This window comes from Penicillium cosmopolitanum, assembly GCF_028827165.1.
Source record: "Penicillium cosmopolitanum strain IBT 29677 chromosome Unknown utg000004l:1.0-4361866.0:1.0-4365735.0, whole genome shotgun sequence".
NCBI classification, from domain to species: Eukaryota; Fungi; Ascomycota; class Eurotiomycetes; order Eurotiales; family Aspergillaceae; genus Penicillium; species Penicillium cosmopolitanum.
Window position 1 is genome coordinate 3963655 of NW_026622674.1, and position 26473 is coordinate 3990127.

Here is a 26473-nt window from a genome sequence, read left to right on the forward strand (position 1 = left end):
ATGTTCTTTAGGTCGATCTTCTCTTGTTCTTCTCCACTGCCAATGGATTTATGCTTCCGCGTCCATACGAGGCTCGTGATTCGCAAGTCCTGCGAAATCGGTACTGAGTCACCGAGTTCTGGCAGGTAAATTATTCATTTCCCCGCTCGGCACGCCTCGATGTGACCTTGCTCTTAGTATGAGACCCGCTCTGACCGAACTACTTTTGCGACTAGGATTGAGATAAGCCCGAAGTGCATGTATTATGGAGTTGCAGATCCACTGCTTTTCTTCTGCCTCTCGGATCTCTTCACTCCTTCATCTCTTGTCACCTATCTCTCAAAAGTGACGTTGAGGTCGCACACGAGGAATGCCCCCAACCACCCAGGTCGTCAGCATCGTGACGGGGTCGGTCGCCCTATTCATAGTCGGCTTAGACAGCATCCCTGCTCTTCGGAGTATCACCGATCGGATCTGTCGCAAATCGCCCCCGGCGGAGGAGCATACCCTAGCCAGAACCGCGTATCATGATGAGGATGGCGAGGCGTCAGAGGAGTCTCTCCGTGCATTCTCCGATAGATGGCAAAGAATTGCGATTACAATATTTTCAGCAACTGGATTTCTGGCCACGTTGGGCCTCGCCGTGTTCACGACGTTCGACTATACCGACTTTCTCATCCTAAACTGGCTGCAGGTTGGAATTTGGGTATGTAGAAGTGAAGTTGGATATGGCCAGCAGACACTGGATACCTACTTGTATCATTTGATTGACATGCAAAATAGATTCTGCTTTCTATTCAAGCTATTGCTTTCTTCACGGAACCCCGGCCAGTCCGGCGATTTGACCTAGGCCAATATGCCTTTGTCGGTAGTCTTGTTGCGCTCGCCGTCACCGGAATAGAGGTGCAACTTGCATCGTCTTCGCGAGCCATGAGTGTTCTATTTCTACGACAAATTTGGGTCGGTCTTGTAATTACTCAGGCTGCCAGTGGGTTACTTCGTGGACTATTTAGCATCCTCTTGCCACGGAAACCGGATCTCTTTCTCAATGGAAAACTCGTAGATCGAGAACGCTCAGTCTCAGCGCTCGGTCGATTCACATTCTCCTGGGCCAACAGCCTCCTGAAATTTGCCGGCAAGAACAAAACACTCGCGCTTACTGATTTGCCAAAGCTCCGAGCAGAGAAGCGTACCGATCGTCTCCGGGAGCATTTCGAGAATTCGCGAGGAGATCGCAAGATTTGGAAAGCTCTTGTTGTCGCGCACTGGAGGTCTCTTTTGTTCCAGCTTTTTCTGACATTCGTCCTCTGTTTGCTCAGTTTTGGGCCCCAAACAGCTCTGTTTAATATTCTCAAATCTCTTGAAGCCCGTGGCCTCGACTCGTGGCACCCAGTGCAAGCTTTGACTTGGGTCTTTGCGCTTGGAGGCTTGATGCTTTTACAATCCAGTATCGAAGCATGGGTATTCTGGTCTGTATGCTCAAAATTGTTTGTTCCTATTTATGCAGAGCTGTCGGCTACTGTCTTTGCCAAGTCGATGCGCAGAAAGGATGCAAAGCATGCCAAGAAGGCAAAGAAAACTAACGATTCCCGTGAATCGACCAAAGGATTGCTTGCAGACCAAGAGGATGAAGATGAGGACGATGAGGCGAGCCTGAAGAAAAGCCGACAAAGTATTATCAACCTTGCCGCTGTTGACGCGCGTCGAATTTCGGATTTCACCTCTTTCTCCTACCTCATCCCCCTATCTGTCATGAAGGTAATCATTGGCTGTACTTTCTTGGTACAGATTTTGGGATGGAAACCTGCCTTTTCTGGAATGGCCGTCTCGGTGCTCATTACTCCATTGAACATTTACGCCGCCAAGAGGTTTACCAACGCCCAGGACAGGTTGATGAAATTGCGAGATTCAAAAATGGCTATTGTCACCGAAGTGCTCCAGGGTATTCGCCAGATCAAATTCTCGGCTCTAGAGGAACAGTGGCAGAAAAAGATCGGACAAGCACGAGAGTCGGAACTTAACGCCCTATGGATTTCCTTTCTCTTTGATGTTGTCCTAATGGCTATTTGGATTCTAGGCCCACTGGGTCTGTCCGCGGTGTCCCTAACGGTCTACGCCCTGACTCATGGTGGCCTTTCTGCTTCGGTCGCCTTCACGGCCATGTCTGTTTTTGGGGCCCTGGAATTGTCACTTGCCATTCTGCCTGAGATCATAGCGGATGGGCTGGAGGCAAAGATCAGTGCTGACCGTATTGGAGTCTACATGGCCGCAGAAGAAAAGATTGTCAACACTGTTCCCGCCGATACAATTTCCTTCGAAGGCGCTTCCGTGGCATGGCCAGCCGACCAGAGCCAGCTTGTCGACGATGATCAGGAAGATCGGTTTACTCTACGGGAACTGGATATCAAATTTCCCTCGAAAGGCTTGAGCGTCATTTCTGGGCGAACAGGATCTGGAAAAAGCCTGCTTCTTTCCTCTATCCTGGGAGAGTGTGATGTTCTGCAAGGCACTATCAAAGTCCCTGTCCCTCCACCCATCAAAGCTCGCTTCGATCATGTTGCTAATAGCCAAAACTGGATCATTGACACCGCCATTGCGTATGTGGCTCAGATTCCGTGGATTGAGAATGCAACGATCCGAAGCAACATTCTTTTCGGACTGCCCTACGATGAAGGTCGATATCAAAAGGTTCTTATTGCATGCGCTTTGAAGACGGACCTTGAAATGCTGCCCGATGGTGATCTAACCGACATTGGTGCCAATGGCGTCAATTTGAGTGGAGGTCAGCGATGGCGAGTGTCATTTGCACGAGCGCTGTACTCGAGAGCTGGGATATTGGTCATGGACGATATTTTCAGTGCTCTTGATGCACACACAGGTCGATATGTCTATCAAAATGCACTTACTGGCGAGCTTGGTAAAGGCCGCACTCGTATCCTAGTTACGCATCACGTCGAACTTTGCCTTCCTCGAACCGATTATTCAATCCTCCTTGAGAACGGCTTAGTGAAATATGCGGGTACGATTGATGAGCTACGGAAGTCGAATCATCTGGATGATATCCTCCGAGAAGAGCAGGCGGCCGCAGAGCGGGATAGGAACTTTAAAGCGCAAGAAACAGATAATCGGCTTGACCCGGAGGAGAGTGGTCTCCAGAAAGTGATTTCGAATAAACCACCTCAACCGGAGCAAGATCAGACACCAAACAATGAAGAGGCGGCAAGGAAAGCGAGCCCTAAAAAGTTTGTTGAGGACGAGAGACGAGAGGTCGGCAAGATCAGTCTCGCTGTTTATAAGCAGTATTTGGCTATGGCTTTCAATCCCTTTACATTTGTACTTACGACATCCGTATTCTTCGGCTACGCCTCACTCATGATTGGGCGGGTATGTTTAACCCCTCTTTGGTTGCCTTTTAGTCGCTTTTCGCCTTGAACTAACCTGCCATCAAACTAGGGTTATTGGATCAATATCTGGGCTAGTGACTCTTCGAGCACCCAAATTCACCCAGAACAATTCCACACCCTCTTCCAACAATCAATGACAACAATAAATTCCATGCGGCACGATGATAACCTCATGATGTACCTCGGGGTATACATCGGCATCTCACTTGTCGCTACTATCCTCGGAACAGCCCGATACTTCTTTGTATTCTCAGCCAGCATTCGAGCCTCCAGGAACTTCTTCAATAACTTGACATTCGCGGTCCTCAGAGCGCCGCTGCGATGGTTAGATACGGTTCCGCTTGGTCGTATTCTCAACCGATTTACGTCCGACTTCCACTTGATTGATTCGCGGATCGGGTACGATCTAGCATTTTTCATTGGCTCAATGCTAGAGGTTTGCGGTGTTCTGGTCGCCGGTGTCCTTGTCTCACCACTTGTGATCGTCTTTGCTGCAATTCTGCTAATATTCTGCCTCAAACTCTCTCTAGCCTATCTCGCCGGCGCTCGGGAGATCAAGCGCCTGGAAAGCACTGCCAAAAGCCCAGTCTTTGAACAATTTGGATCAAGCTTAGCTGGTCTGATCACCATTCGAGCTTTTAGCAAAAGCGATACCTTCATTGATGTCATCTACGACAAGATCAATGATCACGCTCAGGCCTGGTGGGTGATGTGGCTGTTCAACCGCTGGCTTGGTATCCGCATGAATATTGTCGGTGCTATCTTCTCAACAATGACTGCGGCACTTGTGGTCTTCCTTCCTGGCATTTCGGCACCTCTCGCAGGGTTCGCGCTCAGCTTTGCCTTGCAATGTAACACGGCCATCGCTTTTGCCCTACGACACTATGTCAACATCGAACTTAACATGAATGCCACGGAGCGTGTGATGGAATACTCCAATATCGAGCTTGAGAACCAGGGCGGTGCTGATGCACCCGCTGCTTGGCCAACAGAGGGACGCTTGGAGGTCAGTGATCTCGTCGTCGGCTATGCTCCAGATCTCCCTCCCATCCTCAAAGGCCTCAGCTTTACTGTTGAGAAGAACCAGCGAGTTGGTGTAGTTGGTCGGACTGGCGCAGGAAAATCATCTTTAACGCTGGCATTGTTCCGATTCCTGGAAGCTCGCGAGGGCCAGATTCTCATCGATGGACTGGATGTTTCAAAGATCAAGCTGCACGATCTTCGGAGCCGACTTGCCATTATCCCGCAGGATCCAGTACTCTTCTCGGGTACTGTAAGGACAAACTTGGATCCATTCGATGAATATGATGATGGCGAGCTGTACGACGCACTTGCTCGCGTGCATCTCATTGCTTCATCTGACGATGAAGCTACTTTGACCTCTCAGGCTGCTTCACCGCGTCAACCAAGTGGGACTGGCTCGACGACACCGGACACTGCCACCGGCCAGCAAAGCAATGCGAACATCTTCACATCCCTCGCAGCGCCCATCTCCGAAGGAGGCCTCAACCTCTCTCAAGGTCAACGACAGCTTCTCTGTTTGGCGCGTGCTATTGTTGCTCGACCCAAGCTTATGGTTCTGGATGAGGCCACCTCGGCCGTGGACATGGAGACAGATGCGCTGATCCAGCAGTCAATTCGGGCTGAGTTTGGCCGCAATGCCACAACTCTGCTTGTCATCGCTCACCGACTGAGTACAATCGCCGACTTTGATCGTATCTTGGTGATGGATGCCGGCAAAGCAGTCGAATTTGGACCTCCGAAGGAGCTGATGGGGATTGAGAATGGTGTGTTTAAGAATCTGGTGGACCACAGCGGCGAGAAGGCTGTGCTGGAGAAAATGATTTTTGCGTAAAAAAATTGTTTATTATTATTATTATTCGAGATGCGAAGAATTTGTATAGATTGCCAGATTGTGAATATCAATAAAGATAGTACACCATGACAGTCTTGTACAAAATATCCCCGAACTATCCAAGGTAGGGGTCCTCCATAGATACTAGGTCTCTCTGATATACCGTCGAGGTCAAAGATTCGAGAAAGGTACATGTCACCGAGGGATTCCAATCAACAAGATGCTATCTGAAAAAATGAACCGAGAATGCACTCGTCTTCATTTCAGATGGCATGGCGAAGACATTGAGGGAAACCTCTCCAAGACCCACTCCTCGATCCCAAATCCCCATTCCCCATTTCCCATTTCCAATTCTCCATTCCTATAACACCGGCCAAGTTTGTAAAAAGGGTCAGAGATGCATGTAGCGTCCGTAAATTAACAAGGTGGTGTGCCGAACGCCTTTATCACCCTCCCACCTCTCGAATCAAGAAGCCCTTAAGCCCTCCGAAGAGGGAGAGCCGCCCGTTTCAGAGAGGAGAGATCGATCATATGGAACACACTAAGCTTTCATCATCTGAAGAACAGTTAGTCTGCGATTCACTGATGCAGAATGTAGAATAGGAGAAATGTAGGACTCACGAGTATAAAACTTGGAAGGATGAAGAAGAAAAGAAAAAAAAAGCGGAAGGCGGGCGCGTTTTATGCGGACCGCGCTAGGCTACTTTGGGCCTCCCCGATCTTTTGTTGCGGCCGCATCGGACAATCATTTGTCTTGTCTTGTCTTGTCTCTACTTTCTCTCCAACTTCAAGAATGATCCTCAGTGCAGGAGTGCGACTTCGCTCGAGCTTCTTGCTCACGAAGAGTCTCCGAAGCTCCCGATCTATACCATGTCTATCCCAGAGCTCGGCGTTGCGGCTCTTTCATCGCCCGGCTTGTCTGCGACAGTCCACTTCGCCCGAGCTTCCTGCTTTCCTGCAGACATATAAGAAGGCTGGTATGAATGATAGTTCATGCAAATAAACCAATTGCTAAGATGTGCCTTATTCGTTAGTTGAATTCCCTCCGGCCACCCACGATTTCGAGTCCTTCCTCTCCCAAGCCGAGCCCAATACCCAAGTCGTTCTGCATGGCTATCTTGGACAAAGAGCAGATCTCTCCAAGAAGCTCTCTTTTGTCCGTCTATCCGATCCAACCATGAAACATAGCCTACAGGTCGTCGCCTTCGCCAAGAATGACGCCTTCGAACAGCTCAAGGGCCTCAATACGCATATTCCTGTCGCAGTGCGAGGCATCGCCCAACGGAAGAAACAAAAGGCCTCCGACACAACTGAACAAGCCCCCGAGGACATGTGGGAGATTGCATTGGAAGAAATCCACCCACTGAACGATTTCCCAAAGGAACTTATCATGACTCCGGACACCGTTTTTGCGCCGGAGCAACGATACTTGCAACTGCGCTCCGACGCAGCGCTGAGAGAAGCATTGGCATTCCGCGCAGAGGCGCGCAATATCTGTAAGAAGGAGCTGGATGAAGGTAGTGACCGCTTTGTCGAGATTGAGACACCTGTGCTATTCAAATCTACACCAGAGGGCGCCCGCGAATTTTTGGTTCCGACACGTCGCCCCGGATTGGCATATGCGTTGCCGCAAAGCCCTCAACAATATAAACAGATTTTGATGGCGAGTGGTATCCCCCGATACTATCAATTCGCACGCTGCTTCCGTGATGAGGATCTCCGGGCAGACAGACAACCAGAATTTACTCAACTTGATATGGAAATGTCGTTCGCGACGGGACAGGATGTTATGCGCACCATTGAAGGTGTCATCCGCCGTCTCTGGTCCACACTTATGAAAGACCCAGCACCGGAAGGTCCTTTTAAAAAGGTTTCCTATCAGGAAGTCATGGCCAAATATGGCTCCGACAAGCCGGACACGCGCTATGGCATGGAGATTATGCGGATCGATCATCTTCTACCAGTTGACCTTGTTGACAAGATCTCTGATTTAACTGAGCCCATCGTGGAGGCCTTCAAGCTCGAAGCCAATGACAATGATCCTCAAGACACTCATAAATTCATCTCCCAATTCCTCGAATCCCCAGCAGGGGCCCCATTCAACAGCAATTCCGACGGAGCGCCGGGAGTCTTTGTGTATAACGGAAGGCAGCCCCTCTGTGGCCTGCAGCCCTTCGGCTTTGAAGCCGCCGAGCAGGTAGAAGAAGTTCTTGATCCCGACCATGGTGACTTGATCATCCTACAAGCTCGTCCCCGGGCCCCATTCTCTGGCGGCTCCACCCCAATTGGTGATTTGCGACGAGCTATGCATGCCTATGCTGTCTCGACGGGCTTCAAGCCCGCGCCGACCGGGTTTGACTTCATGTGGGTTGTTGATTTCCCACTTTTCTCGCCCTCGTCCGACACCGAACCCGGCCAAGGGGGTGCAGCAGGTATCTCATCCACGCATCACCCTTTCACGGCCCCCAAATCCGCTGCCGATGTCGACATGCTTCTCATCGACCCAACACAAGCCGTTGCAGACCATTACGATCTTGTAGTGAACGGCGTTGAGCTTGGTGGGGGAAGTCGACGTATCCATGACGCTGCCGTTCAAGAATTTATTCTCCGTGATATTCTGAAGATGCCAGTCGAGCGATTGGCTGATTTCTCGCACCTGCTCGATGCCTTGCGGGCTGGGTGTCCTCCACATGCTGGTCTGGCGCTGGGATTCGATCGTCTCGTCGCTGTCATGTTGGGCAAAGAGTCCGTACGAGATGTTATTGCGTTCCCTAAGACTGGAAAGGGAGGTGATGATGCCATGGTCAAGGCACCTAGCCCTATCACCGAGCAAGCGTTGGAGACGTATCATCTGCGGCTGAGGGAGTAGAAAGACACTCACCCTAAATATTTGTACTATAATTGTATCATACTACATCACGATACCCGGCCAATCTCCGATCCATTATATATTTGGTTATTGGATTGATCCCGCAGCCACAGAATCAAGTGTCAGCCAGGTTCCGCTTACTACCTCCAGGGCTGTATTTGATAAATAACTTGAACCACTAGAATTCATGTGCGTAAACTTAACAGCAAGGAACTTGAACCTTCAATCTTCAAGTTCAAGTTCCAAGGTTGGAAATATGCTAGCCGACTTCCAAGGCTCACGCGTGTGGTTGGGTTCAAGTTGATTCCAGCCGGTCCACCGCCCTGGCCCTGATACAAACCTTCCGCAACTCAATCCCCGCAACCCACGCATATTTCGAGATTTTTGAGGTCTACAAAGTTATGGATGACCTTTCGCTAAAATCGAGACAGCAGTCTGCGAAATACGCCTTCTAGCCTCCATGCACGGCTGAAGGCCCCATGGACCATGCCCCTTCGACGGACCCGCGCGGCAGCTGCATGCCTCTTCTGCCGTCAGAAGAAGGTAAGCATGCACTACTGGTATCCTCCGGATGGTTGTGTTGTGTCAAGGTGCTGATTAAATACTCTAAACAGCTGAAATGTGATGCACACAGACCGATCTGTGGAAACTGCGCGTCAAAAGGCATCGATTGTCAATTTGGCGTCGCTCGGCACAAGCCTAGGTTGGTTAAACCAGCCCCTTCGTTCCAAATTATAATACGGGATTCTAACAATTTATCCAAGGCCAACGAATCATCGAATTGCACAGTTAGAACTCGAAAATGCAAGACTGCGAGACAACCAGCTTGCTGGAAGCGAGGATTCATTTCTGTCGCAGTCCACGAGCTCTCTCAGCCCGATCAGCCCGAGGCAAGCCCGGGTAGCGCCTTCCAAGCCCCAGGATGGCGAGTCTTTGAGAAGCAATTCTCATCCAGAAGTGCCTGATAGCGACCACAACAACCAAAGAGCCACATCGCTGTATCATGGCCCCACAAGTACTGCCTATGATGATAGGACACGGTCCGGTGATGGTGTTGGCAATATTGATTTACCAAATGACCCTGCTAGCGAAAACTGGTCAAAGAATCTTCTTTTTGTGCAGACAGCAAGGCAGAGTAAGTGACCAAATCTTCAATGGCAGTGAGTCATCACTAATACCCATAATACAGGACAGCTGGAACCTCTCAATCTTACGACCGGAAAGCTCGACTTTGATGGTGTCGACCCTGAAATCGGCATGCATTTGCTATCCATCTACTGGAGTCGACAGCTTTACACTGCGCAGATAATATACCGACCAGTATTCATGCGCGATATGGCTTGCGCAGGACCATATTTCTCCAAGCTTTTACTGAACGCGATCTTGTTTACTGTTTCCAAACACAGTCCCCGAAGTGAGATCTGTTCGAATCCAGATGATATTACCACGGCAGGATGGAGATTTCGACAGCGGTTCACTGATCTCTTACGAGATAATTTTGACAAAAGCAAAGTAACAACCATTCAAGCTCTGCTCATCATGTCCAATTCGCTCTTTTCGCGCTGCGACGAGCGAAGTTTGTCTTGGTTGTATGCTGGAAATGCTTTCAATATGATTATTGATCTGGGCTTGCATGTTGCTGCTTCGGGTGAAAATATGTCTGCAGAAGAGCTTGAGATTCGGAAAAGAGTTTTGTGGGGTGCATACTGTAAGTGGATCCATTTTAATCTGTCCAACACAGTTTACTGATTGGGGATAACAGCAATTGATAAGATCCAATGCCTTTTACAAGGCAGGCCACCGCTTCTTCGCCATAATAACATCAAAGCATCGTTGAAATTTCTTGATGAATATGACGAGCTCGATCCTTTCCAGGCCCTCACCTATAAACAGCTGACTCCTACACCAACTGTTCCTTCCCTAAATGTATCGCTACTCACAAAGCTTTGCGAACTCTCCGTCATAATAGATCGCATCTTGTGCGAACTTTACTCCGAATCAGCGCAGATGATGCGCGGCCAGAGCGAAGGAATATCCGATAACATAAATTCCGAATTGTGCAGATGGCGGCAAAATCTTCCGCCAGAACTTGATTATCTTCACCACACTTCTCAAGCAGTTCTTCTACCGCAAGCATTTTGCCTATTGTATGTACCATGTCCAATGTGTTGCAAGATAAGATTCTCACAATGTATTTTTAGGGCTCTTTTTAACGTCTTGATAATTCTATCCAAACGTCCTCTGTTTACCGGAAATGATGAACGACCGAACAATCCAGCTTCCGCCTTCGAATCGATAAACACGTGTACAGCTGCTGCAAACCAGATCGTCCAGATACTCCGTGATTACTCTCAGCACTTTGCAATTAGCTCAGCTCCATACATGCTATCATACGCAACCTACATCAGTGCCACAATCCATGCCCGCATAGTGGCACAGAAGGGCAAATCATCAACGTCCTTCCAATCTCTCATGCTCTGTCGGAACGTGTTGCAGGAGCACCACTGTCTTTACGGTGCGGCGGGAAAAGCAAAAGAGAGTCTTGATCGATTATGTGATCATCTCGGCATTGATGCTGCAGAGGAAACTAGGCAAATGAATGTTTTCACGGAAGCCGCCCCTCGAGAGCCCATGGTTACAAATGGACCTGCGCAAAGTTTGGATGCATCGGGTATCCCAGATCAGACCATCGAAATTACTTCGCGGATCAACTGGGGCTTGTCAGATCTTGATCTTGAGGCAATCGCCCAAGGCTTCCGTTTTGATGGCGAGTTAGATTATCTTATGCATCCTGTAGGAATGTAATAGCCATACACCCCAAGAACGCGTCTCAGAGTGTACCAGATTCGTACGCTTACTCTAAATCTGGACTATTGGATATATGTAGAACCCGAGGTATGTCCAAAATTTCTTTTTCATAGTATGTGCATTAATTTTCATAGTACTGCTGCCACGGGTGGTCTTGACGAAAACCCAGCAACTCCTTGATCTTTCGGTTTGTTATGGGAGCTTCACGTGGATCCATCTCCCGCGTTAAAGGAGAGTTGGGCGACACCTTCGCAACAAATTCCGCAGAGGAGGAAGTATAGTTGGTGATTTCATCATTCACAGCATTGAATATTTGAAACCCAAGTCCGTCCTTTTGAACTGCCAAATCGCACATTTTCCCGAGATCGCGTGCATCGGTATATGACCAGGCATGGGCTGCCCATTTCTCTGGCTGCTTGATATAGCTATCAAACATAGGTTCCTTGTACTCCTCCGGTGCAACGATTCGGCCAATTCGCAACACATAAATATCTCTCTGGAAACGACGTGCAAAGCCACGCGCGACACGCTCCGCACATACCTTCGCTATGGCGTACGTGTCCATGGGGTTGGCGTCAACTTCTTCGTCGACCGGGAAAGATGGATAGTCGACATCTCCCTCTGCATAGCTGACACCATAAACGGTGATCGAGCTAGCGATGATAATCTTTTTAATGTTCAACTTGCATGCCGCTTCAATAACGTTATAATTCGACATCGTATTGCTTCGAAACGTTTCATTGTCGGGGGCGATCATGTTTCGCGAATAGCCAGCCATATGAATGACTGCATCGGGCACCAAATTTAGGGGCTCTCTGAATGGCTCGGTAAGGTGGAAATGAGAGCTCAAAGCGCAGTAGACTTGACCGCTGTCTGCAAGGTCGACAATCATAGTATGGACGCGGTCCGAGAATTCTGCTGGAAGGGCTACCAGATCAAGATTGAGGACATCGTGGCCTTGCTGAAGCAAATATCTGATGATATGCTGACCGGCCTTGCCGGAGCCACCTGTAACGATGATCCGCTTGCCCATGTTGGAAACGAACTGGGGTTGATGGAAAGCAATGTCCTCGGCGGGAGAGAGCAAGAACAAAAGTCAAAAGCCGACACTGCGCAATCGAGGCTCCGCTTTCTCGGTTAATGTGCTATTTCCAGAGACGTTTTATTGATTTGAAATGAACGAATTCATAGCTGACCTTATCTGTGTCTAATATGTGTGGGGGTGGGGCCCCAGTCTCGGAATGAGACTTTCCGGGCCTTGGCTTGACATCATTGCAGGGAACTCGCAGTTAATTGTGGAACAGTTCGAATTAACCGAATGGCGAATCAGTGAAAGATGAACTCCAATCAACCAGAATTTATTTACAGGCTTCGTCTAGTAAGCCTAGCACAGCGGTTGAAATTGTTTATCTATCCCGGGAGACGGAAACTTCAAATAACTTTTGAGATTTTGGCAACTTAATAATGAAGAATATTTAAATTGTATTTTATATGGTATCATTGAGCGCAAATATCTACTATCGATAGTATATCAACTTGAATGACAGCTGCAAAGCTTCTTCAGTGATTATGTCTCGGTGCAAGTTCCCTTTGCGCCAGACGCTGGAACTGTACTGCATTTTTCAGCACCATTCCGTTTGATAATTGCTCCGTCTCACGACGGAAGATATCCTGCCAAGGGGTACCAGTGGGAACCATGGGGTAACCATCGGAAAGCTTTTGTCGACGCTCTTTCAGCTCATCGTCGGTGATGAGAATGTCCACTCGTCGCTTACGGAGATCAATGCGAAGTCTGTCACCATTCTTCAGCAGCGCCAAATTTCCTCCGGCGGCTGCTTCGGGGCTGGCATTCAGGATGGATGGAGAGGCTGATGTTCCCGATTGCCTTCCGTCGCCGATACAGAACAAACCATCCAGGCCTTGCTTGATCAGTTTGCTCGGAGGGTGCATGTTGACGACTTCCGCCGCGCCGGGATATCCTAATGGCCCAACACCGCGCATGACGAGGATAGTCTGGTCGGTAATCTCTGGCAGCTTCTCGAGTCGCTCCTCGTAGTCTTCTGGTCCGTCAAAGACAACCACGGGTCCCTCAAATGCCTCGGGATCATCTGGATTCGAAAGGTATCGTTTTCTGAAAGCGGGTGAAATGACGCAGGTTTTCATGATAGCAGAATCAAACAATGTACCCTTGAGGTTGATGAATCCGGCATCTTTCATCAAAGGATCATCGTAAGGGCGAATAATGCGACGATCCCATGAGTGTTTTCCGCGAACGTTTTCACCCATCGTCTTTCCGTTGGCAGTTAGAGCATTCAAGTGCAATTTCCCTTGATCAAGGAGTTCGGCCATAATAGCAGGAAGGCCACCAGCACGGAAGTATTCTTCTCCCAGGTACTCTCCTGACGGCTGCATATTCAGAAGGAGAGGTATCTTTGAGCCGATAGTATCCCAATCATCCATTGATAACTCAATGCCTGCATGTTGAGCGATAGCACTCAAATGAATGGGTGCATTTGTACTTCCACCGATCGCAGCGTTTGCAACAATTGCGTTCTCAAAGGCTTCTCTTGTCAATATATCACTGGGTTTACGATCGGCTTCAACCATTTCGACAATTTGTTTGCCAGTTTCATAGGCACATTGGGCCCTGTGACGATAAGCGGCAGGGATGGCAGCAGATCCAGGAAGGGCCATGCCGAGTGCTTCCGCGAGGGCATTCATAGTGGAGGCTGTCCCCATTGTATTGCAGTGGCCGACTGAAGGTGTGCTAGTTGGAGTCAATAAACTATCCTGTCCTAAACAATCCCTCATGGTCAAGACTCACCTTCGGGAAATATAATCCATGAATTCATTCTCATTGATATCACCTGCTGCGTACATCTCTCTGCCCTTCCATAGAACGGCTCCAGAGCCAACCAAGGTGGATTTGTCATAGCCATTGAGCATAGGGCCCACGTTCATGCAGATGGCTGGGATGTTCTGCGATTTCTGGTCAGCGTATATTAGAAATGCTTCAAAGCGCCAGTACCTACCACAGTAGCAGCGGCCATTAAACAGGCGGGGGTCGTCTTGTCACATCCCGTCAAAAGAACAACGCCGTCAAGGAAGTAGCTAGTCAAGACTTCAACCATACTCAGATAGGCAAGGTTGCGATCAAGCGTGGCGGTAGGACGTCTTGATGTCTCTTGGATCGGGTGAGTCGGAAACTCGAAGGCGATACCACCGGCAGTCCGGATTCCCTCTCTCACGCGCTTTGACAGCTCAATGTGGTGACGATTACAAGGCGCGATGTCAGATCCCGTTTGTGCAATTCCGATCATGGGTTTTCCCGACATCAGCTCCTCTTGGGTGATACCGAAGTTGAAATAACGCTCCATGTAAATTGCCGTCATGCCTGGGTTGCTGCGACAGTCAAACCATGCCGATGAGCGCAGGGTTCGACCTGGCTGGCGCACTATGTTCGGTGCGCCATTCTTTTTCTCAAGTCCGAGTCTTGTCTCGAGCTCTTGGTTGCGTCTTTTCAGCGCGGCGAGTTCATTGATGCAATCTTCGATTTGGATTGGCTGTGGGGGGGTGTCAGTGCTGCATGAACACCCCTCGCAGGATTTACCTGTTGAACAACCCATGTTTAAATCCTTATGCGGGTGCTTTTGATTTCGTTCAAAAGCCTGAAGGGTCCACTCAATTGTTTTGTCAGGGTGACTCTTGCTTTTGTATCTGCCCACTATTCAATCAGCTAATTTGGATTGATCATGCGTCAAGACTGCTCGGGAACGAATATTCCTATTGGTGAATTCGGCTCCATACCAGAGTCCTCCACCCGAAGTTGGAATTTTTCATCCAATCATATTTGTCCCTTTTCTACGCGTCCTCCATTTTCTAAACGCGGGGGTTGACTTTCGGATACTCATAATCCGATCCCGGTTAAAGGGTTTCGCGATAGACCCCACACGAACGGTCTTACTAGATGCCATTGTATACTATCTTGAGAAGATCTATTGAGCATCGTGTCCAAGGAGAAAAACAGTAACGATGAAGCGAACCCTCTCTTTTGTAGCGAATTATGTCAATATCTCACACCAAAAATACCAGTGACGTAACTGTACCTCGAGTCCGGTCTAGGGCCTATGATATCATCCCCTCGGTTCAAGTCAGAAATGTTATTGAAAAGGTGGGAAAATAGCTGTCAGTTTTGCTCTGTTAACTTCATTCGATCGAATCCATAAAATATCTCTTCCTCTATGAAAATGGTCCGCGTTTTCATTACTGGCTCCACCGATGGCATCGGCCAAGCGGCAGCCAAACTTCTTATCGACCAGGGCCATGAAGTCACCCTTCATGCACGAAACGCAGATCGAGCAGCATCCGCCCAAGCAGCTTTACCAAAAGCCAGGGGGGGTCCTGGTTGGAGACCTGAAGTCTATTTCAGAAACCAAACAACTCGCACGGGATGCCAATGCCGCTGGACCTTTCGACGCCATCGTACACAATGCAGGAATTGGCTATGGTTCGACATCATCTAAAGAGGTGACATCGGACAACATTTCGGCTGTATTTGCGGTGAATACACTGGCACCATATATCCTTACATGTCTTATGGAGAAGCCCACTACGCGGCTTCTCTTCATGAGCTCCGATAGTCACTGGGGCGGAGATGAGTCGCTTCGCAACGCGGAACAGTCACACTCATATGGCAATAGCAAGCTCCATGATGTAATGCTTGCCAAAGCGTTTGCAAGAAGGTGGGATGATATTCAAGTCATCAGTATGCATCCCGGGTGGGTGAGAACCAAGATGGGCGGTATGGCTGCTCCCGGGAGCGTCAGCTCATCAGCGAAAGCCCTCGCTGGCTGGTGCAGTGGTGAGAACTCCTTGGCCAAGGTCAAAAACGGTGCTTTCGTTACTACTGGAGGAGAAAGCTCGCCGCACTTGGGGTCTGAAAATGTGGATAAACAAGAAGAGCTCTTGGGTCTTTGCAAGCGAATCTCCGAGTGTTCTGTGCCCGGGGAGAGTTGAGACTGTGGTTTATGGGTGGATGGGATCTTGAATTTCCATTGAGCAATCCATTCTTTTACTAATAGCTTAGATTTTGTCTATATTACTCAAAGCCAATTGCCTGCCAGTATTGTACTGAATAAACATCGTACACGAAAATCAAATGCAATTCATAGTCTGCATTCGGTGCATCTCAAGTCAGCTCAGAAAGAGACATGTCAAGGGCAACAGAAGCGTAATATTGTTGGCGTATTGATGAGACGTTTTGCACAATTGAAACTTCTGCTAGTTTCAACAAGGGTACAGTGCCCGGTAAAGCCTCTCAACCCTGCTTGACTTCTACCACTGGGCCCTCGTACTCCTTTCTTCCTTTTAGAACATACATCACGAGGCTGAGGATAAATATTGCAACGAATATTACAACACTCCAGTTGAAATTCTCGGCTGTGATGGGTAGCTCCGTTGGCCAAAAAGACCAGAACATTGCAAAGAAACAATATAGCACTCCGATTATATTGATGGGCAAGCCAAAGCGCCCCAGATCCCAACGACGAGCAGGGAGAGTTTTAGGATACCAGATCTTCCGGTAGATGACACACGAAATAGAAAACTGATAAGTGAACATCAGTGCGGCCGTGTTCAAGGAGATGATGGCGTTAAAGGCAGTGCTGGAGCCAATATTGATCAGGGAGAGAAGGCAACTGATGACGCATGATAATATGATAGCATTAACGGGGATCATGCGCTTGGGATCAATTTTCGAGATCCACTTTGAAAATGGAAGACCCTTATCCCGAGCGAAAGCCCATGTTTGCCGTGAGGTTGATGCATTAAACATGATATTACTGAATATCACGGGTAATATGATGATCGCTGTCAAACCGTTCACTCCTGCGGTAGACGTCATCTGCTTGAACACGTAAAGCAATGGGAATCCCGACGCATCATCTAGCGAGTCTTCCACTGACGGGGTAGCAAACAGATAGGCGACTAGTAAGATAGCAGCCATAATTCCGTTCGAAAAGTAGCCCCAATACATAGCCACTGGGACATTTCGACCAGCATCTTTGATTTCCTCAGACATGTGGGCACACGCATCCGAGCCTGTAAGAGATATGAGTTTGGGCATTTTTAAAAGACCGGGCACTAATCAATAGGAATACCTACTCAGACAACCATAGATAGCCGAGATCTGCCCAACCATAACACTAACGCCCATGGTCGGCAACCCTCCTATGTTCTTCCAGTCAGTGACAAAAACAGCTTCGGCAGACCGGTGAGAAGCTGTAGCCCAAAGCATAATCAATATCACAGCCCATGATAGAATATGGAAAAACATCAGAAGATTGCTCATGAGAGGCATCAACTCTGAAGCATACACATTGAAGAAATAGATTACCAAGACCATGGAAAACACAAGCAGGGTACCCTGCCAGCCCGGGGCAGTATAATCTGGATTACGAACCGTAATCAAGCCTTGAATCAATGTGCCCGTGAGAAAGGATCCAGAAGCGGTTCCAGCTTGCCATGCTAGTACTGACATCCAGCCTATATTTCCATAGACGAAGCCAACAATCAGTTCTCGGGGTCTCTTTTGGATGCCACAAGTCAATAGGGCATACCGGTAACATAGCTCAGGAACTTCTGGTGTCGAGGAGAGCAAAACTCCGACACCCAATGGTATTGTCCTCCATCCGTCGGGGCCATTGATGCCATTTCTGCGAGTGAGGCAATGATGAATCCGAATCCAATAAAGGTCCAGATATATGACCAGAAAAGTCCAGCCAACCCGCCATCCTCCAGTCCCGTATAGTTCGAACTGGTCTTCGTTAGAACCTCGCCCAGCCACGCCAGGTTTTGGTGGAAGTTTCATCACATTTACTTACAGAATGAGATATTCCCAGGTTGCTTGAAGGACAGAAGCGAAACTTAATGCCGCCAGTGGTCGCATATTTCTCTAAAATTGACCTGGTCAGCTATGAAATTGTCAAAACTGGGATGCGCGTCGCCACCTTAAATTCTTGAACTTTTCCCATGCGAGTCATTTCATCGTCGTCCCCCGCTGTTCCGCCGTCCTGTGAGATCTGTGGATCCCTGCGATTGACCTCCATGTCCATCGTTTCAAGGGCGGTCGTTTTGCCGGAAGCCTCCATGGAGATGAGTTGAGCCAGGGGAAGGAGAATGAAACAAGGGACCACACGCTGTTATCACGAAGGAACTTCGGGCTTAGAAGATCGACTAACAAGCTTTTCACACTCGTCGAAATGGTCGCACAAAATAGCCTTATCTCGAGGAGCGGGGCTTCGACGCGGTCTTGGACCAGCCCCTGCACGGTGGTGGATCCACGCTACGGCCATCCTTCCCCAGAGGAGGCCAGGAATTCCTGGTGGAAGTCCGTCCCCCTGAGGCGAGGCCGACTGCTAGAACTATCAAATGAAGCCTCTTCTGATCCTATATCTCCGTTGTCTGACCCTTTACGGGCAGCTAACCCTCGACTTGGCTCACGGGGATCTCAGCTGGTATTTAATGATTCCATGAGGTGAAAAGGATGGCGCTTCAATACAACATTGGAAGAATTCTAAGCTAAGATTCTGCTGCGCCCGGGTGGGCACTTGAAACTTGGCTGACCCCCGAGTACCCAGGAGATTATAGCTAAAATATGTTGAAATCACCTGCGCAGCGCTCTATTGCTATGATCAACTCCGCGAACCCACCAAAAAAACAAAATGAATGCTACCTCGACCCTGGATGTCTCTTGGCCCCCGCACTAACTACGAGCCACTGTTGTGCCCTCCGGCGTTATGGCAGTTGCGCACACCTAGGCAGGAAATGGTTTCGGGGCCATTAGAACCGAAAGTGCGGGGGGTCTGCTGAAGAGAAATTCCTATTCGTGTCAAAACTTCTGTCCATCAGTCGATCCCTCGCCGGAGATAGTTAGTTTCGGCTTACGTGGCACCGAATTTTATATTTCAGTGATTTGAAATGCACCGCGCCGAGTATTGGACACCCTTTGTATGCTTTGGCCGCTGGTTTTTGTGAATATGATTTGTCTTAGTTCATAGCGGGGAACGGCGTCGGAGTTGACTTAAAGTCGGAGCAGTGGTCAATCGAACCTCCAACCCATATTGTACTCTGCTCTTGGTGAAGACATCTCAGTATGGTTCCTTCATTTTTCGCGATAGTTGCTATATTAGCATGTGCGTTCGGTTTTGTGGAGGCCAACCCCCATCGGAAAAGCTGTGTTATCAAAAGCGGGCAGAGCAAAGAGATAGATGATGCCCCGGCTATTCTACATGCCTTCAAAGAATGCGGCCAGCATGGAAGGGTTCTTTTTGAACCTCAAACCTACTATGTAAACTCTGTTATGAATGTCTCTTGGCTGAAGGATGTTGACATTGAGATTCACGGGACGCTTGAGGTATGTGGCTAACTACAACTAGTCAGCTCAGTCCATTTACTTTGCTTGCATCATACATATTTGGCCCTTGAGGGCTAACCAAGCACACTTACTGACAGTGGAGCACGGATATAATGTACTGGTTGAACAACTCGATGGAGGTTGGGTACCAGAATCAGTCAACAGCATTCATTATTGGCGGTGATAATGTCCGAATCAACGGCTTTGGCACAGGTACATTTAACGGCAACGGTGACGACTGGTATAAATGGATCAGGCAGCAGAAGAATACGTCCAATTACCCAGGTCGTCCCCATGCCTTGACATTGAGTCACCTCACAAATTCCGCCATTCATGGGCTCAGGTTCTTGAGAAGCCAGATGTGGTATGCCAAAGCACTATACCATGCTCTAGTAGTTCTGATTCTGATTATCACTCCTAATTCTCAAGGACAATGTCTGTCATTCACTCTCACAACGTGGTTCTCGATAGTATCTTTGTCAACAATACGGGTAATTCCGCACAAAGTTGTGAGTACCCCAAGACGGCCTCCCAGGTTACCGGGAAATCTGCTTATTCTATATAGCCAACACCGATGGTGCAGATACCATTTACTCTTCTCACATTGTCTTTAATAACTGGACTGTTTACAACGGCGATGATAGTATTTCTCTCAAAGCAAACAGCACTGATATAACGATAAGCAATTGCAAACTGAGCAATGGTCTCGGTATTGCCATAGGAAGCATCGGGCAATACAAAGATCAATTCGAAACAATTGAGAGAGTTTCAATAAATAATATTGACTACGAAAATACATTGCACGCGGTGAGCAATCCGAATGGTGCCTTGAACAAACACATGCTGAAAATGAATATTTAGTTTTATGTGAAGACATGGACGGATGACCAAAATGGCTACCCACCCAATGGAGGTGGAGGTGGACTGGGCTGTACGTCGAGGCATTATTCGCTCCCTCATTTGCTCTTTCGGCTTTCCACAGTCAATATCAATAGTAATTGAGCGCTAACATGCTGAATAGATCTATCTGGCGTCGAAGTGACGAATCTGAAGGCAACGGGACTTCGAGGGGCCGCCTTTGCAGTTTCGCAATGCACGCGATTTTCTGGGGCCCCGGGGTAGGCAATTGCACAAATTCCCAATTCCAGATCAAAAATGTGGCGATCAAAAATCTGTCTGGGACCACACAGTCAACAAGAGTGGCTAGTCTTCAATGCAGTGCTGTTGCGCCATGCACCAACATTACCATTGCCGACGTGGACCTTCATCTCGCTAATAGCACGGAAGCAAATAGTTATCTTTGCGGGAATGTCATGAGCCCAGCGGGCTTCATGTGCACGGGGGATGTTTGTGTGGGTGGCAGTGCTACTGGGGAATGCTAAGGGTCACTGATCTTGTACTAAGAGCTGTCGCCATGCGAATGAGTTACACTTTGGCAACCCTCCACGCGGGCATGTTGCAGATGCTCCATAAGACCTTGCCCCCGGACCTCATAAAATTGAAACTCATTATAACCTCCTTACCAGAAGCCATGTAATTCCATAAGTGCACATCCAAAAGCTCAGTGTATGTCGTCCGTGGCTTCGCCAGTGATGTGGGGACAGGCACATCCAGGATTTAAAAGGTAGGCGGAAGTCGAAAAGGAATGATCTATGCCGCATGTCAGTGTCAAATGGCCATTTCAAGGTTGTTCCTACAGATATTGGGACGAGCTAACTATGGGATGAGTCAAAGCATTGAGCAGTAGACATACGGAATAGGTTTTAAATTTGTACACGGGAGTAAAGAGAAGATTAGACTTTGAATTAATGTTTGTAGAGTGTATGTGCTAAGGCTTTGCTTGATCGAGATCAATCATACATCTCCCCATAGATAGTAAATCAGAATTTCAACAGTGCTGGATTCCGAAGGCGCAGTTCGAAGGCGGAGATGCGATGTTCTCAACAAGGTGAGCCAGTCGTCAAGATGCGCTTCATCTCTTGGGCGTAGGTACACCCATTGTTGACATTGGTGTCGGACCATCCAGCCGACCAGGTCATCAACCCGCCGAACGCGTGATTATCTTTGTGTTGGCCGACAACTGAAGCCAGGGTGTGAGGTTCCATGTAGTATTGGGCGCCAGACGCGGTACCAGTGGAGGCGAGTGGTGAAGCTGGAACGCCAATGAAGATTTTCGCATTTGCGGACCGAGTGCCAGCGATATTGGCTACCCAAGCATCGAAGTTGATGTTTCCGTCATTGGAGCAATACGGATTGTTGTAGTGTTGGACCCAGAGATAATCAAACTCCGAATTTTGGATAATGGTTTCCATATACGGTTCCGGGATGGGGCACTGCGGGGCCCCCGGTAATGAAATACCTGTGCTGAGGATCCGAGGCAAAGTTTGATCGTAGCTTTTGGATGAGGTACTGATAGTAAACATTCCCTCCCCACGCTTCCACGTCGAAATCCCATCCGTTCACGAAGGTTGCGCCGAATGGTCGCGGCACGCTTCCGCGAGTGTTACCGTATGCCTCCCACAAGTGCTGACCAATGGCTTCGGCTTCGGCTTGCGATGAAAGGGAGTAGGCGCCAATGGAGCCACCAAGGGAGACGATGACCTTGATTCCGTGCGACTTGCAGGTGTTGATGGCATCAGCCATGCCCTGGCAGTTCTGCCCCTCGCCATGGGAGCGATTCGGCAGTGGACGCCGAGTTCGCCGGAGGGAATGGTGTTGCCATTGCCAAATCGATACAGGAAAGACAAGATAATAATGTCGATTCCAGAGGATGTGTTGCAGTAGTTGATTAGATCCCGGACGTGGCCATCCTGGCCCCAGTAGGCCACGTTTTGAGCGCCGTTAGCCCAATCTCGTGGCTGTTGAGGAAAGGCGGTGGTCACTCCAAGAGCGAGAAGCAGGTGTAAAAGAAAGGCAAGGCAAGTCATTTTGACTTATCCTTCGAAGGGCTTGAAATCAAAGTAATGACCGTGAGGTAAGGAATGTGGGTTAAGGACCGCAAAGAAATGAGTGTAAGATAGTCTGGTGAAGACTTGTTGGAGAGGTCCGAAAAGTAGAAGAGGGTGAAGAGGGAAGAAAGGATGAAAAGAGAGAGGAGGAGATGAGTCTTTCTAGTGAGAGGACTCGGAGGGGGGAAGCAAACGCAAATGGGTGGGATGATGTCGGATTTTTTCTTCATTCACTAAGTATAGACTATCTCACTCTTGTTTCGCCTCCTACTCTACACATATCACCCCCATTGCTATAATATCTACTGCATTGTATGTAGAATCTCGTCTATTTCTAAGAATCGGTACTTCTAATTGGTATGCAAGTGGGGAGGGGATGAAAGTGGTGATCGGATGGGAAGGGAGAGCCCTAGAAGAAAGTGAAGCTATCCAGAGACGGCACGACGTCACGACGTCACGGCGACTTGGATGCCCGAGGCACCCACGCCTCAACAGCTACCACCACGGTATAGCGGGCTTCTGGTTTGTATTTCTTCAAGTTGGTAGCCAGAATAAATCAGCTCTTTATTTTGGACATGGCTGGCAATGTTTAAATAATACATTACGGGGCTTCGAGGGCTTGTATTAGTAGTACTAGTAGTATAAAAATAGACGCTACTATTTCACCAAGTACCACCCTCCTTCGGACTCTATTTAGTGCGGGATTGTAAATTATCTCGATTACTACCCTCTTTCACCGATCCACGGGCGCCATGTCCCTTCCCTCCACTCTGGCCCTGGGATCCCTTTTCTGCCTTTAATCCCTTGGCTGATTTGTGTTGTGACGGTCCGGGATGCTCCAGCTCTCGTGTTCGGGGGCTTACCCCTTGAGCGAGCGGATCCTTCCCATGCGAATCGGCGGAATCATCACCATAGCCAGTAGACGAGTATCGTGGGTGTATATAGGCAGGCCGAAGCTGGTGGACATCTGGCTTGAGGCGTAATGACTGTGTAATGGGCCGACATGAGAGTAAGCGAATTCCCCCGAGGTGCTGCTTGATGCACATAAGTGTTTGATGCATGGTATTTGCAGGATACAAAATGAATCTCTGTTTGACTCAAGTGCAAAATAATAACGATATTGATTTCTTGGGGTGTTGAGGGGAAAATTACGAGTCCTTTTTATTCGGGAGCGGCAAACTGTTCTGACCTCATGGTGTCGTAACAGAGTAGATACACATCTCTCGGTAGATTATTGGCTCAATTGCCGCGCGCGTGAATCATTTTATGCGATTCAGATCTCTGAAATCTGTTCAGGTATATCAGCAATTAGCCAATGGCACGCTGCTAGCCGAATATAATGAGCGAAAGATCGTAGGATACGAAATGAAGAACGGGAAAAAGAGCCGCATGCCGTAGACCTTCTAGCAAGTTTAATAATTACTCCTCCTCTCTCGACGTCTTTCCTTCTCCAATAACCCTAGTCCCGTGATAAAAACCATAGTATCAAAAACACTCCCATAATTAACATCAATCTGAAACTTGCCACACTTCTTCCATGTTTTCAGTCCACCATTCAAATAAACAGCGATAACCTCTTCTGTCGCTTCATTCTGAAGCTTAAAACACTTTGAACTCAGCTTGGACGGTTTATCCTCTCCAATCCCAACGCTGTTAGTTCGCTTCCAAACAAAAGCCTCCCTCTTGAGCGACCCTGTAACACTATCCTCCAGTGTGATCTCGAATCGATAATGTGTTGTGAGCTTGTGGCGTATGAGATCTTCCCAGGCGATGTTTGGATCATCCGGGTCACCGAGCCCTATTTTGCAGTGTCGGGAGAAAGTTACATATTTGCAGGTTGCTTTGATGGGGCCATCCTCGTTTTCGCCGGCGTGGTATGTTAGGTCTGGTTTGCCAATGGTCATAGACGAGCATCGCACATATGCGAAAGGAGATTTCTCCGCGGTATATATGGCGAAATCGGATCTTCGGCGCTTATTATAAATGTGGAAGAGGCGTGAATTTGGTGTTGTGGGTAGGATGTCGTTGATAATTGAGGATTCGTCAGAGCTGTGGCTGCCCCGACGAGGTGTCTTTGAAATATCAGGATGAGGTTCAAGTTGAGAAGTCATTTTGATGCGTCCGTGGTTCGAGGATGGATCAATGTCGCACTTGCATCCCAAAATTTCAATTCTTTGGAGGATATCGATATTTTAAGTTGACCAGCAAATTGAGGCTGAGCTTGCCAACCTCGTGTTGGCCGAGGTGGTGGGGTATGGCCCGTATAGATGGATATCATCCACGCCCAATCAAATCTACACGAAGACGGATGCACTGCCTCCTAAAAGTCGCTCCCAATACGAAATTCCTTCATTTGGCTGTGGTCCGATAGTTACAAAAGTACTATTACTGATGAAAATAACTCAGACAAATGCCGAGATATGCCCTCCCTAGCAGGATTGGTCATTCACCAAGGCATGCTCCTTATAATTATGCCATTGCCGTGTCTCTTTCACCACGATGGGAGGTCAAATGAAAAGATCAAATGCATTTGCCAAGTGAACTGAGATGAAAGGTGATTCCAGAGATATCTTGTTGAGATGATCTATAAAATGGTTCGATATGAACATGTTATACAAGAAGAGAACTCAAACGCCATCCCAAACCGCTGTATAAGACAGGACCATGGAAATAAAAAACAAGGGTAAAGAAACAAGAGACGAACGAGAGGTATGCACAGAGTCCGGGTTCACACAGCTCCTACTACGCAGTAGATAAAGTGCTTTCCCGACTCGATGTTGAATGGGGTTTATCGGTAGCCTCTACTGTGCTCTCTTCCTCCTCGTCATAATACACGTACTCATCATCTTCCTCTTCTGGTTGACCAAAAATATTCCGCCAAACACCATCCCACAATCCCTTCTTGGTTACAAGACCACCAACAAGGAGAATGGGGAGTTGCCAAATGCTGGCCCAGAAAAGACCACGCGCAGTTCCCTGGGCACCCTGATGCTTCCAGAAACCATATGCTTCACGAACGAGCCAGCCGTTGGCGAACGTACTTCCCACAAGGAAGCCGTGACCAACAACGCCGACCCACCACAGGCCAATGGAAATGGGGAACATTAAGATGGAGTAGCGGAGGGCGACACGAGCATTCTGGGCAGGATTCACCCAGGCGAGCATGCGATAGCCGGCGGCCTTGTATTCATCACGAATGGTATGGGAGAGAGCGTTGAAGTGGGGGAATTGCCAAGCAAAAAGAATAGCTCCGAGCAACCATCCACCAATGCTGTCTTCGCTGAACAGCATGTCGCGCCATGTGTCATGCCCAGTTGTCGCGGTCTGGCCTGCCGCCGCAACCCAACCCATCAGAGGTGGAATACCACCAACGACGGCACCGACCCAGGTGTTGATGACATGGATTCGCTTAAGCGGGGTATAGACGAACGCATAGAGGAAAATGTTGGCGGCAGAAAGAGCGGTGGTCGTCGGGTTAGTTCCAATATAAAGCAGACCCAACCCTGTAGCGGCAGTTGCAATTGCAAAAAGCAGAGCTCCACGACGCGAGACCAGCCCGCGGACTAAGGGGCGATTCCTCGTGCGCGACATCAATGCATCATATTTTGGCTCAAACATCATGTTCAACGTGTTGGCACTGCAGCATGATAGGAATGTGCCGGCTGTCAAGTATATAAAGGTCAAAGTCGAGGTTGAGAGTGTCGGGAGTGGAGTCATGGCTGGGTCGAGGGTGAGGAGAGAGGAAATCGGGTACATTCCGTATGCAGACGTAGTGCTGAGCACAATGAGGAAGGATAGTCGAGGTTTTGTCAGTGCAAAGTAGGCAGCCAGCTTTCGCCTGAGAGAGGTGGGGGGGGAGGGCGGACGATAGGTTCGACAATTGCGCGGATGCATCGGGTGGTATGACGGGTTCTGCTTGGCCATTTTCAGAGCCGTCCTCCTTCAATCGTTTCCTCCGTCGGTGTGGGAGTTCATCGGTGGTATTTGGTGTCGCAATTGACTCGGAAGTCACTGTTTCGGTTGAACCGGCCGGGTTTGCGGAGGTTTGGTTGGTGGGCTGAGGTGTGGAAGATTGCCCAGGTTGGTCGGAATTGAGCGAGGCGAATGAGGAAATGAATCCCCCCCCTTGAGTCCTGTACTATCGTACAAACGATTTCCTGAGAAATATGTCTTCTGGAGAAGGGAAGAGGCCTGGTT

General features: G+C 48.7%; 11 protein-coding genes across 11 annotated transcripts; 5 read left to right on the forward strand and 6 right to left on the reverse strand.

The window, feature by feature from the left end:
• Window positions 1–349: 349 nt before the first annotated feature.
• On the forward strand, window positions 350–5238 carry N7509_002898 (uncharacterized protein; the record flags this gene model as incomplete). Its single annotated transcript, XM_056627535.1, has 3 exons — window positions 350–685; window positions 763–3363; window positions 3433–5238. The coding sequence occupies 3 exons, from the start codon at window positions 350–352 to the stop codon at window positions 5236–5238; spliced, it is 4743 nt and encodes a 1580-aa protein (XP_056493330.1).
• A 793-nt stretch (window positions 5239–6031) lies between these two features.
• Window positions 6032–8107, forward strand: N7509_002899 (aspartate--tRNA ligase MSD1; the record flags this gene model as incomplete). Its single annotated transcript, XM_056627536.1, has 2 exons — window positions 6032–6215; window positions 6273–8107. 2 exons carry the CDS (start codon window positions 6032–6034, stop codon window positions 8105–8107), a joined length of 2019 nt encoding a protein of 672 aa, XP_056493331.1.
• A 486-nt stretch (window positions 8108–8593) lies between these two features.
• N7509_002900 (fungal specific transcription factor domain-containing protein) lies at window positions 8594–10912 on the forward strand (the record flags this gene model as incomplete). The annotated part of the gene is made up of 5 exons (XM_056627537.1): window positions 8594–8650; window positions 8897–9242; window positions 9297–9815; window positions 9900–10254; window positions 10309–10912. The coding sequence occupies 5 exons, from the start codon at window positions 8594–8596 to the stop codon at window positions 10910–10912; spliced, it is 1881 nt and encodes a 626-aa protein (XP_056493332.1).
• Window positions 10913–11036: 124 nt separating this feature from the next.
• On the reverse strand, window positions 11037–11948 carry N7509_002901 (NAD-dependent epimerase/dehydratase family protein; the record flags this gene model as incomplete). Its single annotated transcript, XM_056627538.1, has 1 exon — window positions 11037–11948. The coding sequence occupies one exon, from the start codon at window positions 11946–11948 to the stop codon at window positions 11037–11039; it is 912 nt and encodes a 303-aa protein (XP_056493333.1).
• A 527-nt stretch (window positions 11949–12475) lies between these two features.
• Window positions 12476–14541, reverse strand: N7509_002902 (IlvD/Edd family dehydratase; the record flags this gene model as incomplete). Its single annotated transcript, XM_056627539.1, has 3 exons — window positions 12476–13682; window positions 13740–13894; window positions 13948–14541. The coding sequence occupies 3 exons, from the start codon at window positions 14539–14541 to the stop codon at window positions 12476–12478; spliced, it is 1956 nt and encodes a 651-aa protein (XP_056493334.1).
• Window positions 14542–15253: 712 nt separating this feature from the next.
• N7509_002903 (uncharacterized protein) lies at window positions 15254–15931 on the forward strand (the record flags this gene model as incomplete). Its single annotated transcript, XM_056627540.1, has 1 exon — window positions 15254–15931. One exon carries the CDS (start codon window positions 15254–15256, stop codon window positions 15929–15931), a length of 678 nt encoding a protein of 225 aa, XP_056493335.1.
• Window positions 15932–16232: 301 nt separating this feature from the next.
• On the reverse strand, window positions 16233–18063 carry N7509_002904 (putative GABA permease; the record flags this gene model as incomplete). The annotated part of the gene is made up of 5 exons (XM_056627541.1): window positions 16233–17014; window positions 17078–17458; window positions 17533–17729; window positions 17797–17867; window positions 17923–18063. The coding sequence occupies 5 exons, from the start codon at window positions 18061–18063 to the stop codon at window positions 16233–16235; spliced, it is 1572 nt and encodes a 523-aa protein (XP_056493336.1).
• A 1004-nt stretch (window positions 18064–19067) lies between these two features.
• On the forward strand, window positions 19068–20710 carry N7509_002905 (putative exo-polygalacturonase; the record flags this gene model as incomplete). The annotated part of the gene is made up of 6 exons (XM_056627542.1): window positions 19068–19328; window positions 19427–19692; window positions 19758–19837; window positions 19894–20135; window positions 20190–20263; window positions 20350–20710. 6 exons carry the CDS (start codon window positions 19068–19070, stop codon window positions 20708–20710), a joined length of 1284 nt encoding a protein of 427 aa, XP_056493337.1.
• A 558-nt stretch (window positions 20711–21268) lies between these two features.
• N7509_002906 (class III chitinase ChiA2) lies at window positions 21269–22255 on the reverse strand (the record flags this gene model as incomplete). The annotated part of the gene is made up of 3 exons (XM_056627543.1): window positions 21269–21692; window positions 21763–21944; window positions 22019–22255. 3 exons carry the CDS (start codon window positions 22253–22255, stop codon window positions 21269–21271), a joined length of 843 nt encoding a protein of 280 aa, XP_056493338.1.
• A 1433-nt stretch (window positions 22256–23688) lies between these two features.
• On the reverse strand, window positions 23689–24387 carry N7509_002907 (uncharacterized protein; the record flags this gene model as incomplete). The annotated part of the gene is made up of 1 exon (XM_056627544.1): window positions 23689–24387. One exon carries the CDS (start codon window positions 24385–24387, stop codon window positions 23689–23691), a length of 699 nt encoding a protein of 232 aa, XP_056493339.1.
• Window positions 24388–25018: 631 nt separating this feature from the next.
• Window positions 25019–26170, reverse strand: cox10 (protoheme IX farnesyltransferase; the record flags this gene model as incomplete). The annotated part of the gene is made up of 1 exon (XM_056627545.1): window positions 25019–26170. One exon carries the CDS (start codon window positions 26168–26170, stop codon window positions 25019–25021), a length of 1152 nt encoding a protein of 383 aa, XP_056493340.1.
• Between the last annotated feature and the right edge of the window lie 303 nt (window positions 26171–26473).